This window comes from Hyperolius riggenbachi, chromosome 2 (assembly GCF_040937935.1).
Source record: "Hyperolius riggenbachi isolate aHypRig1 chromosome 2, aHypRig1.pri, whole genome shotgun sequence".
In the NCBI taxonomy this organism is placed as follows: Eukaryota; Metazoa; Chordata; class Amphibia; order Anura; family Hyperoliidae; genus Hyperolius; species Hyperolius riggenbachi.
The window spans coordinates 380,974,738-380,990,935 of NC_090647.1; the positions used below are offsets into that span (position 1 = coordinate 380,974,738).

Genomic DNA, 16,198 nt, shown 5'->3' on the forward strand with positions numbered 1-16,198 from the left:
CTATACCCTACTACCTACCTATACTGAAGGCACATATACCCTGCTACCTATACTGAAGGCCCCTATACCTAGTTACCTACCAATACTGAAAGCACATGTACCGTGCTACCTATACTGAAGGCCCCTATACCTTGCTACCTATACTGAAGGCACACGTACCTTGCTACCGATACTGAAGACACATGTACCTTACTACCGATACTGAAGGCACATGTACCTTGCTACCGATACTGAAGGCCTCTATACCCTGCTACCTATACTGAAGGCCCATATACCCTGCTACCTATACGGAAGGCCCATATACCCTGCTACCTATACTGAAGGCCCATATACCCTGCTACCTATACTGAAGGCCCATATACCCTGTTACCTATACTGAAGGCCCATATACCCTGCTACCTATACTAAAGGCCCATATACCCTGCTACCTATACTGAAGGCCCATATACCCTGCTACCTATACTGAAGGCCCATATACCCTGCTACCTATACTGAAGGCCCATATACCTTGCTAACTATACTGCAGGCCCCTATACCTTGCTACCTATACTGAAAGCTACCAATATTGAAGGCACCCATACCTAGCTAGCTATACTGAAGGCACCTTTACCTCGCTACCTATGCCTGGGTACCTATACTGTTGGCAACTATACCACGGATTGCACAATTCTTATGTGCAGGATTCGTTAGATTCGGGATTCGAAAGGTTTGAGATATTCGAGAACCTTTTTAGATTCGGATCCGGATTCGGATTCGAAGAAATTGTGGATTCGTCCCATCCCTAGTTATTATTGTGTAAAATGATGATACATCAACCGTTACTACATACACCATACACCTTTTTTTCAATTTTAGTTTCCTCCAAAACCTGCAGAAAATGCTTGGTATCTTTCAGTAAGTATGGGAGAGTTCTTACCACTGGTTGCAAGAATTGATCTATATATTCTCCCAATCGCTGATTAAGGGAGCCTATCCCGCTAACGATGGGCCTTCCTGGGGGATGAATGCGTCAATCATAAAATATTTGAATTCAGCATCCGTAAGGATACCTTTCTCTAAACCCCCCTCAGCATGCTCCTCATCTCCTCCATAAACTGTTTGGTGGGGTCCCCTTTAAGTTTTCTGTAAGTGCGGGAATCACTGAGAATATTATTCTCAGCAAATTTATTGCATAATATTGATGTGAATATGTTTGCACGCAAATTGTATATTAAAAAATATTTTCTGGCCAAGGACGAGCCCACTGGGAGGGCCAATCAGGGAGGTGTGGAAGGAGGGTTTGTACACATTGGATTGAGGACCCGATCCACGTTTAATCCTCAAGATAGTCAAAAAGATACCACTGTTCAAGTTTTTAAGAATATGGTAAACAAAGGAAATTGAAGCAATGAAAAGTAAGCACAATAGAAGTGAATTGAAACAGATACAGGAACTAAGTAAAAAGGATGTTCTAGTGAGGCCTGCTGATAAGGGGGTGGAGTTGTGATACTACATGTGGATCAATATAGACAGGAAATGAATAATATTCTCAGTGATTCCCGCACTTACAGAAAACTTAAAGGGGACCCCACCAAACAGTTTATGGAGGAGATGAGGAGTATAATACAATACAATAACATTTGTAAAGCGCTTTTCTCCCATAGGACTCAAAGCACATAGCTGTGTCTCAGATGAATACAGGGTTTCAGGCTGGGTTGTGTTACAGAGGAGATAGTCAGATGTTCATGAATGCCAGACTGAAAAGGTAGGTTTTCAGTTTAGACTTAAATGTTTCCAGGGATGGGGCTGTCCTGATTGGGTGTGGCAGGGAGTTCCAAAGTGTAGGGGCAGCATGACAAAAGGCTCTGTCTCCAAAGGTTTTGAGGTGGACTCTGGGGGTGACCAAGGTGTTACGTCCTTTTGATCTAAGGTTGTGGGGGGTGTGATGTAGTTGCAACAAGTCCTTCAGGTATCCAGGGCCCAGATTGTGCAAGGATTTGAATGTCAGTAAGCCAATCTTAAACAGAATTCTCCATTTTATCGGTAGCCAGTGGAGTGAGCTCAGGGTTGGTGTTATGTGGCAATGGCGGGGTTGGCTCGTTAACAGCCTTGCGGCGGCATTCTGTACTAATTGCAGGCGGCGTAAGTCTTTCTTATGCAGGCCTGTGTAGAGGACGTTGCAGTAGTCTAACCTTGATGTGACGAAGGCATGAACTAGGGTTGGAAGATCCTCTGAAGGAATTAGGTGTTTAATCCTTGCAATATTCCTTAGGTGAAAGAAGGAATGTTTCACAACAGCTGAGATTTGATTCCTGAAGCTTAATTTCCCATCAATCAGTACTCCCAGGCTGCGCACACAGTCTGAGTTGTTCAGGTCTGAGCTCCCTATCCTTAGCGGTGTTGGTTGAGACTGGAGCTGCTTTGCTGTTGAGCCCTGGCCCTCGATAACAAGAACCTCAGTTTTGTCAGCATTAAGTTTTAGCCAATTATTATTCATCCACTCCTGAAGCTCAGCCAAGCATGCGTTTATTTGTGGAGTAGGGTCTGTGACGTCAGGTTTGAATGAAAAATATAGCTGGGTGTCATCAGCATAGCAATGATATGTCAGGCCATGTTTTTGTATGATTTCTCCAAGTGGCAGCATGTATATGGTGAACAGTAAAGGGGATAATATTGCGCCCTGAGGTACACCGTATTTTAGTGGTACAGGGTTGGAGAGGAAGGGCCCTAAGGCTACCCTTTGTGTTCTGCCAGCCAGGAAGGAGTTGAACCACCGGAGAACAATGCCATCTATGCCACAGTACTCTTGTAGCCTGTTGAGTAAGATTTCATGATCGACTGTGTCAAAAGCCGCTGAGAGGTCGAGCAAAATCAGGATGGAACATTGACCCTTGTCTCTTGCAATGAGCAGATCATTGCAAATCTGGGTGAGGGCTGTTTCACAGCTGTGATATTTCCTGAAACCAGATTGAAGAGGGTCAAGGATGTTGTTTCTGGAGAGCCTGGCTTCAAGTTGGAGGTAGACAGCCTTTTCAATAACTTTTCCCAGAAAGGGGAGGTTTGAGACAGGTCTGTAGCTGTTTAGAGCATCTGGGTCTAAGGATGGTTTCTTGAGTAGAGGCCTGACGATTGCTTCTTTCAGAGTAGAGGGAAACCACCCTTCTTGTAAGGAGCCGTTGACTATTTTGTGGAATGCCGGTGTAAATAGTTCAGGGCATTTCAACATGAACTTAGTGGGGCCAGGGGCCAGATCGCAGGTAGTCTGGCGAAGGTTTGAAAGGATATCCAAGATGTCTTTTTCAGTGATTACCTTAAAATCAGACCATGGTGGTAGGCTATTTTTGCACCTGTTATATGGCTCTGCATGGGTTTCTGGGGCTGTGAATTGAATGGCAGATCGTATGGAGGAGACTTTGTCTGAGAAGAAGTGGGCAAATTTCTCGCACAGTTCCTGTGAAGGTCTGATGCTGGATTTCCTGCAAGATGGATTACAGAGACTGTCAACCGTGCGGAAGAGTTGGGCAGGTCTGTTGGCTGCATTTGCAATTTCGTGAGACAGGAATAAGGACTTCTTTTTGAGGGGGTTTAGAGAAAGGCATCTTTACGGATGTTGAATTCAAATATCTTATGATTGACGCACCTCGGATGCCGATAATGTACCAAAACCCCAAAATACATAAAGATGCGGCTAATCCCCCAGGAAGTCCCATCGTTAGCGGGATAGGCTCCCTTAATCAGTGAGAATATATAGATCAATTCTTGCAACCAGTGGTAAGAACTCTCCCATACTTACTGAAAGATACCAGGCATTTTCTGCAGATTTTGGAGGAAACTAAAATTGAAAAAAAGGTGTATGTAGTAACGGCTGATGTATCATCACTTTACACAATAATACCGCATAATACTGCTCTTGAGTCAGTCCAGAGAAGGTTTGAAGAATATAGTGGCCTAAGAGACGAACAAGTTGAGTTTATTTTGGAATTATTGAAATTTTCACTCCAACACAATTATTTTTGGTATGGAGGAGATTATTACCTCCAAACTCGTGGATGCGCAATGGGGGCAAAATATGCACCCAGCGTAGCAAATATTTTCATGGATAGATGGGAAAGAGAAATACTGAGGCAGGTGGAAAGTAATAAGGTTCAAAAGTGGGCCAGATTATTGACGATCTGGAGAGGGGAGGAGGAAGAGCTACAAAATTATATAGGATGGCTGAATGGCAATTAAGTTGGCATCAGGTTAACTGCAAAGTGGAGTGCTGACTGCTGAGGAAATAGACTTCCTGGACGTGGTAGTATATAGAAGGGGGGAGCAATTATGTACAAAAACCTTCTTCAAAAAAACAGACCGCAAAGCTTAAATACTAATCAGTAGTTGCCACCATCCAAAGTGGTTGAAAAATATTCCAAAAGGACAGTTTAGTAGGATTAAAAGAAACTGTTCCAATCACCTGGATTATGTGAACCAGATGGACACACTGATAGATAGGTTTGTAGAGAAAGGATACTCTCGGGCAGAATTAATAGAATTTGCTCGGAAAGTTGGTGAACAACCCAGGAGAAAATTCCTAAAATATATAAAAAAGATAGTCAGGAGAATAAGAAGTTTGAATATGCGGTATTATTGGACTACAATTCACAGTATCGGCAGGTGGAACAAATCTTCAAAAGGCATTGGGGATTACTCAGGAATGATCCCATTATGAGAAATAATATCCCTGATAAGCCAAAATGTATACACTCTCGGCCGGGAAATCTGCAGAGAAGCTTGGTAAAGACATACATTGATGAACCAAATAATAAAGGGACAGATAGTTGGGGACAAAAGGGTTTCTTCCCGTGTAGGAAGTGCACATCATGTGAAAAAGCCTGTGGAGTAAGATTGGGGGACATTGTATCCAATCAAACAGGTAAAATCTATGGCATTAAGGAGTTAATCCACTGCTGCAGTACCCACGTGGTGTACCTATGGTGGCGCCCATGTGGGCTGCAGTATGTGGGGAGAACAAAGAGAAAACTTAAGGCCAGAATAAATGAACATGTTAAGAATATTGAAAAGGGGATCCAGGGCCACAATGTGTCCAAACACTTTGCATTAAAACACAACAAGGATCCATCACTGCTCAGATTTTGTGGGATTCAAAAACTTGTGCGGGGATGGAGGGGTTGTCATAAAATTAGGGAAACCTCTAAATTAGAAACTAAGTGTATTTTCCAACTAAAAACTCTCACATCAGGAGGATTAAACGCCCCAAACATATCCCCCAAAAATAGATGTAATCTGACAGCATTTCACCAAAAAGACACGCACATCTGCACATGCTGCAATGATATCCCCTCCTACATTAGAGTCAGTAGCAGTCCCTTCCTCTGCTGCACATACACTAGGGCCTCGATTCATAAAGCATTACCTCATGCGGTAATGCTGAAAACAGCAGACTCTACCGACCACTTAGCAAAATGTCAATTCATAAAGGCTGTTACCACATGAAAAGCTGACATTACCGACCAGGGAGATAAATTACCGACTTGGCTGCAGTTACCGACAACACATGTCAGTAAATTGTTAAGGATCCATCACTGCTCAGATTTTGTGGGATTCAAAAACTTGTGCGGGGATGGAGGGGTTGTCATAAAATTAGGGAAATCTCTAAATTAGAAACTAAGTGTATTTTCCAACTAAAAACTCTCACATCAGGAGGATTAAACGTCCCAAACATATCCCTCAAAAATAGATGTAATCTGACAGCATTTCACCAAAAAGACACGCAATCTGGCAGAAGTTCCTCCAAAATACAGATAATATGGCAGTGGTTCCCCCAAAACAGACAATGTGGCAGCAGCAGTTCCCCAACATACACATAATCTGGAAGCAGTTCCCCAAAATACGCAAAACCTGGCAGCGGATCACCCAAAATACACGTAACACCCAAAATACATGTAATCTGGCAGCAGTGGTCCCCCAAACATACACAATCTGGCAGCAGTTCCCCAAAATACGCATAATCTGTCAGCAGCCGTTCCCCTAACATACACATAATCTGGCAGCGGTTCCCCAAAATACACTTAATCTGGCAGCGGTTCCCCAAAATACACTTATTCTGTTAACAGTGGTTCCCCAAAAATGCAGATAATCTGACAGCAGTTCCCCAAAATAGGTACCCCCAGCATAGGTAGCCAGGTCTATAGGTGTCCCCAGTATAAGTAGCCATGAGTATAGTTGTCCTCAGAATAGGTAGCCAGGTGTATAATGTCCCCAGATTAGGTAGCCAGGTGTATAGATGTCCCCAGAAAAGGTGGCCAGGTGTATATGTGTCCCATAGGTAGCCAGGTGTATAGATGTCCACAGAATAGGTGGCCAGGTGTATATGTTCCATAAGTAGCCAGGTGTATAGTAGTCCCCAGTATATGTAGCCAGGTGTATAGCTGTCCCCAGTATATGTAGCCAGGGGGTATATGTGCCCAGTATATGTAACCAGAGGTATATGTGCCTAGTATATGTAGCCAGGGGTATATGTGCCCAGTATATGTAGCCAGGGGTATATGTGTCCAGTATATATAGCCAGGGGTATATGTGCCCAGTAGCTAGCCAGCGGTATATGTGCCCAGTATATGTAGCCAGGGGTCAGCGCTGCGTAATATGTTGGCGCTTTATAAATACAATAAATAAATAAATAAATGTGCCCAGTTTATGTAGCCGGGGGTATATGTGCCCAGTATATGTAACCAGGAGTATATGTGCCCAATATATGTAGCCAGGGGTATATGTCCCAGTATATGTAGCCAGAAGTATATGTCCCCAGTATATGTAGGTAGGGGTATATGTCCCCAGAATAGGTAGCTAGGTGTCCCCCCAGCAGGAAGGGAGCAGCGCAGAGAAGGAGAGCTGTGGGGACAGCTGTGGGGAAGGGGAGACGTCTCCCCCCTCCTTCCCTCACCTTGGGGCTCCTCCTCCCTCACTCTCCCCTCCAGAACTGAGGCCTAGTGCACACCAGAGCGGTTCTGCTGCAGTTTGCGATCTGCTTGCGGGTGCGGATCCGTTAGGGTAATGTATTTCAATGGGCTGGTGCACACCAGAGCGGGAGGCGTTTTGCAGAAACGCATACTCCCGGGCTTCTGCAGATTTTGGATTGTAGATGCGTTTCTGCCTCAATGTTAAGTATAGGAAAAACGCAAACCGCTCTGAAAAACGGCACTTCAGAGCGGTTTGCCAGGCGTTTTTTGTTACAGTAGCTGTTCAGTAACAGCTTTACTGTAACAATACATGAAATCTACTACACCAAAACCGCTTCACAAAACCGCAAAATGCTAGCTGAAACGCTGCAGAAAAAGAAGAAAAAGCGTTTCAAAATCTGCTAGCATTTTGCGGATCTGCTAGCGGTTTTTGGTGTGCACCAGGCCTGAGTCTTGTGTGGCAGCTGGCAGCGGGCGGAACTTACCTCCATCTCATTGCAGGCGCGGGATGGTCTCTGGATTTGCCGCTAGTCTGGTCTGGTCCAGACCAGAGCAGCGGCACCAGAACTTCAGGCGCTTGTAACGAGACGGAGGTAAGTTCTGCCCACTGCCAGCCGCAGACAAGACTTATGGTGTATACACGTATGAAAGATTAATGAAAGATCTTACACCAATTTTACCTCTTTCCATGTAGTATGAGAGCCATACTCTACACAGTCTATTCTATTGAGCTTAACTCCCCATCTGATAAAAATCTTTGCAAGATGCTGCAAACAAAGATGCTGTACACATTAAAAAGTTCAGTATCTGCAAAAGATCTGTTCCTGCAAAAGATCCGTTCCTGCAAAATGCATTCATAGCCTATGATATCTGCAGATCTTCATACACACCTTGTTTAACAGACATTCATCTGCATATCTGACAATCATCTACAGATCTGAAGATCCATCCTGGTGGATCTGATCTGCAGATGAATGTCTGTTAAACAAGGTGTATATAAGGATCTGCAGATATCAAAGACTATGAATGCATTTTGCAGGAACGGATCTTTTGCAGGAACAGATCTTTTGCAGATACTGATCTTTTGAATGTGTACAGCATCTTTGTTTGCAGCATCTTGCAAAGATTTTTATCTGTTGGGGAGTTCAGCTCAATAGAATAGACTGTGTAGGTATGGCCAGGGGCGTAACTTGAAATCACTGGGCCCCCCTGCAAAAATGTGGATGCCCCCCCCCCCCCATAGGTGGCAAATAATCATAATAGGGCAGTGTTTCACTATAAAATAATTGTAATGGGGCAGCATTTCACCATAAGATAATCGTAATGCAGCAATGTTTCACCAGAAAATAATTGTAAAGTGGGCAGCATTTCACCAGAAAATAATTTTAATGTGGGCAGCATTCACCAGAAAATCGCAAAGTTGGCAGCAGTCACCAGAAAATCGTAATGTGGGCAGCAGTTACCAGAAAATCGTAATGTGGGCAGCAGTTACCAGAAAATCGTAATGTGGGCAGCAGTTACCACAAAATCGTAATGTGGGCAGCGTTCACCAGAAAATCGCAATGTGGGCAGCGTTCACCAGAAAATCGTAATATGAGCAGCAGTCACCAGAAAAACGTAATGTGGGCAGCAGTCACCAGAAATTCGCAATGTGGGCAGCAGTCACCTGAAAATCGTTATGTGGGCAGCAGTCACCTGAAAATCGCAATGTGAGCAGCAGTCACCAGAAAATCGCAATGTGGCCAGCAGTCACCTGAAAATCATTATGTGGGCAGCAATCACCTGAAAATCGTTATGTGGGCAGCAGTCACCAGAAAATCGCAATGTGGGCAGCAGTCACCAGAAAATCGTTATGTGGGCAGCAATCACCTGAAAATCGTTGTGGGCAGCAGTCACCTGAAAATCATTATGTGGGCAGCAGTCACCAAAAAAAAAAAAAAAAAGGACCTGTAAAAAAACAATTCACTTACCTGACAGAAGTCTCCTCCTCTCCCGGTCTCTGGCGCACATCTCCCCAACGATCCTCCAGCAGCACATCTCCCGCGCTGACAGGCAGAGTGCAGGGCTATGGCAAGATGGCGCCCGAAGCCCTGTACTGGAGACACAAATAGTCACCAGTGCAGGGCTACGGCAGCCATCTTGCCGTAGCCCTGCTCTGCCTCCGGGAGACTGCGGGGCTGCGGTCTATGAACTGGCCCGGCATCTAGTAGATGCCGCGGCCAGTTCCACACTTGGCTGAGGGGTCGCACAATCGGTGGGGAGGCAGCACTCCCCCCGCACATGGCGGGCAGGCCCCAAAGGTGCCCCCTGCGGCAGATGGGGTTGCATCACCGGTAGTTATGCTGGTGGGTATGGCTATCATACTACATGAAAGGGGGTAAAATTGGTCTGTGATCTTTAATTTTCCAAAGACTTTTATCTGATGTGTGTACCCACCTTTAGTTCTGGAGGGGAGAGCGAGGGAGGGGGAGCCTCAAGGTGAGGAAAGGAGGGGGGAGACATCCCCCCTTCCCCTCTGTGCCCACAGCTTCCCTTCTCTGCGCTGCTCCCCTCCACTATAGATGCTAGGGTGGACGAGGTCCACCCTCTGAAAAAAGCAGGTGGACGTTGTCCACCAACGTTCACGCCCGACCCGACCCCTGGTATCCCTGCATCCTTTTAGATGTGCTTATTTTTATTGTAGCATACAGAAGAGCTCCCTCTGGTGGCTGCAGCACATCTAAAGGGATAATAGGGTTGCACTGTAGGGAAAACCTCCAAGTCCTACACACAGCTCCCCTGCCTGCCCGCTGACCTGCTACATGCTAGTAAGTCACACGGTTCTTTTCCGTTAGCCGGGCGCATCCACTAGGTGGCGATAAAACTCCACCAGAATTACATCTTTCCCTACTATCCATGGCAGCCTGGAGAGGGAAGAGTAATTAACGCCACCTGGTGGTTGCGGCCAGCTAACAGAATAGTACCAGTCACACGTACCAAGCAGGTAGGTATGTTTGTTCGGTAAATTACCAAACTTCTGCCTCATGAGGGAAAACTAGTAAATTTGGAAAAAAAAAGTGTAAAATACTGGATGAGGTATTTTACCGAAGACATTTATTTTACCGACCTGCCCTTTGTGAATAGAGCCCATTGTGCGGTAAAGTTAATCGTAAGACCCTGCATATTCTGGCATGTGAGAGCAAATGCAAATTGCACAAGCTGTGCCTCTTTAATGACCCGATTAGGCTGGGCTTTCAGCCAGTTGAGTCAGGTTTCACTTGGTGATGCACACATTGGTCCATATGCAATTCACTTTTTCGCCTGAGTTTTCTCCTAGGAGATAATTTTTCATCATCTATTTAAAATAACTTTCCAGAACTTTTAAACTAAAAAAGTAAAAAGTACCAAAAAGTAAATGAAAAAGTGCTATTAAAATTGTTTTGAGTATTTTTGTGCTTTCTTGTGGCTTGAAAGGCATTCTATTGACAAGTTTAAAAATATCATCTAGGAGAAAACTCAGGAGAAAAAGTCATTTGCATATGGGCCATTCTCTTGTTGTGTACATTCCTATTTTGTGCTTCAATATAACTGACAGACAGATCTGGATGCCTCTGTCAAGGCCATTGTGCAGAGCAGGTTGAACTGTCAGGAGTTTAATTTTGATAATTAAAAGATTATCTCGTTTCATGTTTCTTGCAGGTGAGTTATCGTTGGAAGAATTTATGGAAGGTGTACAGAAAGATGAGCTCCTATTGGAAGTGTTGACTCGTAGTTTGGACCTGAAGCATATTATTAGTATGATACAGAATGATGGAAAAAGTATGGATATCTCAGAGCGGCCTAGAAAGGAAATCACACCTGGAAACTCACTGCCCTGAACTTGAAGAGCCTGTGTACATTTTACCTCTTCTCCCTGGAGTTTGCCTATGGTGTGTTCAGAACGGATTGCAAAGGACACAATAATCCAGGGTTCGGTTGCCATAACTAAATTGCACTTTAAGCAATGGCAACTGTCACATTTTATTAGAACCCAAGCACAGCACATAGGGTCTATTCATAAGCCCCCATTCACAGTGGGGTGTTGCGGTGTGACGTAATGGACTGCATTGTAATGCGGAATGTCGCACTGCAATGTAAAATGTATTTATGCGAAATTCACAGTGCTTCTGATGCGTGCAGTGCATTACCGCAAAAGGCGTAGATTAACAGTGACAGTGTAGCATACTTTTCATTGACTGTATGATTCAGGCTGGTTTCACAGTGGGACGTTGCGTTTTAGGGGACGTTATGGTCGCATAACGTGCCCCTAACGCAACGCCTGGTGGTGTTGGAGCAGGACGCTACCAAGAGCCGCGTTACAAGCAGCTCTTGGTGTGCCTGCTCTGTCGGAGGCACTGTGGAGACCACGTGAGCGGAGCTCTCCGCATCACGTGGTCCCGCCAGCCAATCCGCGGCCGCTCCAGGATGTAAACACTGCAAGTGCAGTGAATAATAAGTAGCCATGTGCCTGGCTACGTAGCGGCCTCTCCCCGCCTCCTCTCCGCCCATAAATTGAAAAGAAAAACCCCTACTGAGCATGTGCAAACCGTCTAGCGCAGCTTGGCCGCGTGTTAAGTACTGCATGCAGTACGTTATGTAGACGTGCTGCGTTACAATGTAACGCAACGTGGGCACTGTGAACAGCCCATCGATTTTTCATTGCTGTACATTGGGGTGCGTTACAGGCTGCTCTAACGTGCGCCTGTAACGTCCCACTGTGAAACCAGCCTCACTGTATTCGACACAATGCATACATAAGGTGCAGTGCGACTTTTTTTCACTCCATTGCACTGTGTTCCTTCTTTTACAGGGTATGCATCGCCCACTGTCAATGCTGCCCAAGTTAGTTTTATGTGGATTAGACTAAGCCCAGTGCACACCAAAACCGCTAGCAGATCCTCAAAACGCTAGAGGTTTTAGGAGCAGATTTCAGAGCAATTCTAGGCATGTTTAGAGAGGTTTTCTAAACATGCCTAGTGTTTTTTAGAGCATTTTTGTGTAGCAGATTACAAATATTGTTACAGTAAAGCTGTTACTGAACAGCTTCTGTAACAAAAACGCCTGGAAAACCGCTCTGATCTAGCGTTTTCCAGAGCAGTTTGAGCTTTTCCTATACTTTACATTGAGGCCGAAACGCTTCTGCAAACCGCAAAAGTGCTGCAGGACCCACGTTTGCGGTTTGCTAAAATCCTCAAACCGCTGGTGTGCACCATCCCATTGAAATACATTAGTTAAGCGTTTTCACAGGCTGATGCGGTTTGGAAAACGCTACAAAAACCACTCGTTGTGCACCAGGCCTAACTGTTTATTGTTGCCAGATATGCCATGGATTTACAAGTTTATGGTGAAAGTACCACAGTATATGGAAAATAAGTAACATTCTCTTAGGCCTGGTACACACATCCAATTTTGATTACCAGGTGATTTTATAACTTCCATGGAGAATGAGGGATATAACATTCTGTATATTGTGCGTGAAGGTAAGCTCTCATACTACATGGAAGAGTTAAAATTGGATTTGTGTACCAGGCTTATGTGTCTTGAAATTGCTTTGTTTTGACATAACATTTTTTATATGATGCTTTCTATCATCCTTATTTGTCTGGAGCATGATATAGGTAATTACCAGAAAGGGCTATAGTTTTTCTTTTTGTTTTTTTATGAAAGTGGTTGAAACCAGTGTTTGACACTAGTGAGATTGTTCTGAAATATAAAACTATCGTAAATTCTGATGGAATTTTCTTATACAGGAAATATCAGGGGCTGAGTTGTATAATCATTGGGCTAACATATTTCGCTAAAAGACTCTAAGGCCTCTTTCACAGTGCGACATTAAAGTCGCACGTTAGAAAATGTTTTAACGTGGACTAACGCACAGCAATACTTAGGGCCGGTTCACACTTGCGGTTTTGCAAAAACCGCACCGGATGTCCGGACTGCACCGGAGCCGGATCGGACCTGAACCGTACGGTTCCTGTCCGGATCCGGTCCGGTTGCATACGGTTTCCGTGCGGTATGAACACGGTTGCGGTCCGGATCCGGATTCTTAAAGAGTAACAACCTTTTTAAAAAAAAAAAAAAATTTTGGGGTCTGGGAGGTCAGCAGAAGGGGGACCTGTGGAATCAGGCCCTCTGCTGTTTAGCACTCACCTCCACCTCCGACATGCTGCCAACATCTCCGGATCCGGATCCAGCTGTGCTGCTCCACTCCAAAATGCTTGCCCATGTGTCCCCAGCCAATATCGCCGCAAAAATCCGCATAGGAAGTGGGGTAGAACATCCGGATTTTTTGCCAGTGTGTTGTGCGCTCTCCGGTTCTCATTGGTTTCCATTGGCCGGATGGTGCAGTCCGGCTCCGCCCCGGATACGGCTGCCGGAGGAGCCGGACCCAAAAATAGCGCATGTTGGAACGGACACCGGAGTCCGGATCCGGTCCGGCTCCGGTCCGGACGAAACGGACGCATGTGAACCCTGGCATAGCCTTACATTGCTATGCCGTGCGTCCGTTTCGTCCGGCCAGCATGCGGTGCGGCTCCGGTGCGGCTGCGGCACGGCTATTCCGGATAGCCACCGCTAATGTGAACCGGGCCTAAGTCTGTGCAACATTCACAGTGCACACGTTGTGCTGTGTTTAAAGTGTAGCAATATTTAGAAAGTGCTGCATGCTGTGCGTTTAGCAATAAATTTGCTGCGTTATGTGTGTTTCACATGCTCAGTAATGTTTATTTTTTTTTAAATGTAACGCATGCGCCGTTTTCGTTCCATCAGTATGCAACGAAAACGGCGCACCAAGAGACACATAACGCAGTGCAAAATAACGTCCAATTTCATAACCTACATGCACTGCGTTTGGGGCACGTTGTGCGACTTTAACGTTGCATCAAACGCAACGTCCCACTGTGAAAGAGGCCTAAGACTATTGCATTGCACAAATACGTTACTTTTTATGAAAATATTGGTGTTACACACAGACCAGAAATCCTAAACATGTGTAAACTTCTGAGCCAAGACCATGTCTAACAAGTGGTAAATACATTCAAAATACTGTACATTCACAATAATGTACAATATATGCAAAAAGTTATGCTAATTTTATGGCTTAGCAGATTGCAGTAGCGATTTTCCGACAGCTCAGGTAATGGTGTAATGCAAACTTTGAATATTTCATTTTTTACACACATTAAAAATTGTAATAAATCATTTGTTATCTAAACAGTAAACACATTTTATTTATATATTTTTTGATTATTAAATCCTCTAAGATCATGCTAGTAGCCAACTACTCTATTAGATGTATGCTCAATATAGCAAATGTTCAATATTTCCATGTTAAAAAATTGATGAAATCATATTTATCTATTAACTGCCTTGCACTAAATGTTTTACAGATTTCAGAATGCTGCCAATGGTAATTTTTTTTTTTACTAACGGATGCAGTTTAAAACAATGTGACCATTGACTGCCCATTGCTCATAGCTCTTGTCTTGCTGACAGCACTTTAAGATTAGCAGATTGTATGCAAATATCATAACCCACAGGCTCCGTGAAGCTGGCCCCCCTACAATCAGCACAAATAAAAATGCCATCATGTTTGGTTAGTGCTACTTTTGTGCCCATTTGTGCAGCAAAAATTAAGATCTGTGCTGTTTTTGATTTGAAGATATTAGCACTTATTTTCCCCAAAACTGTAACATGACCCAGCCCCCGTACAACAACCTACGGACATGAAACAGGTATGGGTGTGTAGTGCTGTGTGTGCGCTCATTTGTGCTGCAAAAATCATCTTTCTATCTCTTATAGTTTTTGAGAGATTCACATTTTTATAAAGGTCAAAAGTTCACTCAGTCTCACTTATGGTGGTCATACATGGTACAATTTTATTTAAATGTTTTCATACAATCTTACCATTTCTATGTAGTATAAGGGTAAATTAAGTGAATATACTGAAAGGATAATTTAGGCAGTTCCCTTATATTACCCAGAATCAGAATCAGAATAGTTTATTTCGCCAAGTATAACAGGGTTAGGCCCGGAATTGGATTTGGCACAATACACAGCTCTAGAGGAAGACATATATAATAGGTTCACAAACATGCAAAAGACATCAAGCAGAGGAATAACAATAACCGTTTACATAGTTCGTACATAACATAACGTGACATAGCAGATCATCCTGTGGTTCCTGTCCACACACAAGATAACTAAAGGACCAGTTTTATAGAGAGTTAATCATTCCTGTGGCATGGACAAATTGATTGGCAGAGTCACAGCTCAGACCGTGGCTCGTTGAGGGAGGTGGGAGTGCAGATGGGAGTTTAGGAGCCTGACAGCCGAGGGGAAAAATGAGTTAATGTGTCTAGCAGTCTCCCAATGGGAGTAGATTGAAGTAGCGGTTGCCTGGGTGGGAAAGGTCGTTTGCAATCCTCAGTGCCCTAGATCGCAGCCTTGTGTAGTGAAGTGTAGCAAGTGAGGGGAGGGTTCTCCCAATGATCCTCTCCACCGACTTGATGACCCTTAGTAGTTTGTACTTGTTGCTGTCTGCGGCGCCAGCATGCCAGACCAAGATTGAAGAGCAGAGAATCGATTCAATGGTGGCTGAGTAGAAGCTTGTTAGAATCTCCTGGGCCATGCCAAATTTCCTGAGTTGGCGTAGGAAGTAAAGTCTCTGCTGGGCTTTCCGCTGGATAGCAGTGATGTTGGCTCCCCATCTGAGGTCATTGGAGATGGTAGTGCCCAGAAGACGAGCGCATGGTACTCTTGCAACCTCCATGCCGTTGATGAAGATGGGAGGAGGGGTGGAAGCAGCCTTCCTGAAATCTATTATCAGCTCCACAGTTTTTGCCGTGTTTAGCACTAGACCGTTATTATATGGTAGAGGAAGAAAGCCCTTAAAAAAATAGCACCTCCCACAGCAAAATTTGAAAAAGTATAACAAAAATCTTTATTCAACATTGGGTATATTAATAATCACAGTACTGATGATTCAATAAAGAATAAAACCATTTAAAAACCAAGCAAATATTCCAACATGATCCCTGCTGCATATGAAACAATTACTCTAAATGCAATATATTGTATAATGACACAATGCTGCTGTCAGATATAAATCCCCACAGTAGGCTCAATATTGAGCCCAACAGGGGGAGAACCCGGGTTCAGTATACAACCTAGTGTGATGCAGGACCAATAAACAACAACACCTGTGCAATGAAAAAAAAAAAGACGACTAAATATCGCATATATAA

General features: G+C 44.3%; 1 protein-coding gene across 1 annotated transcript in view; it reads left to right on the forward strand.

Moving 5' to 3' along the window:
- Positions 1-15,862, forward strand: part of LOC137546840 (guanylyl cyclase-activating protein 1) — a 156,147-nt gene extending 140,285 nt beyond the window's left edge. Inside the window, exon 4 of the mRNA XM_068269752.1 lies at positions 10,614-15,862. Within this exon, the coding sequence (XP_068125853.1) occupies positions 10,614-10,792 (179 nt within the window). The 3' untranslated portion in view covers positions 10,793-15,862. The remainder of the gene's footprint in view (positions 1-10,613) is intronic.
- Positions 15,863-16,198: the final 336 nt, after the last annotated feature.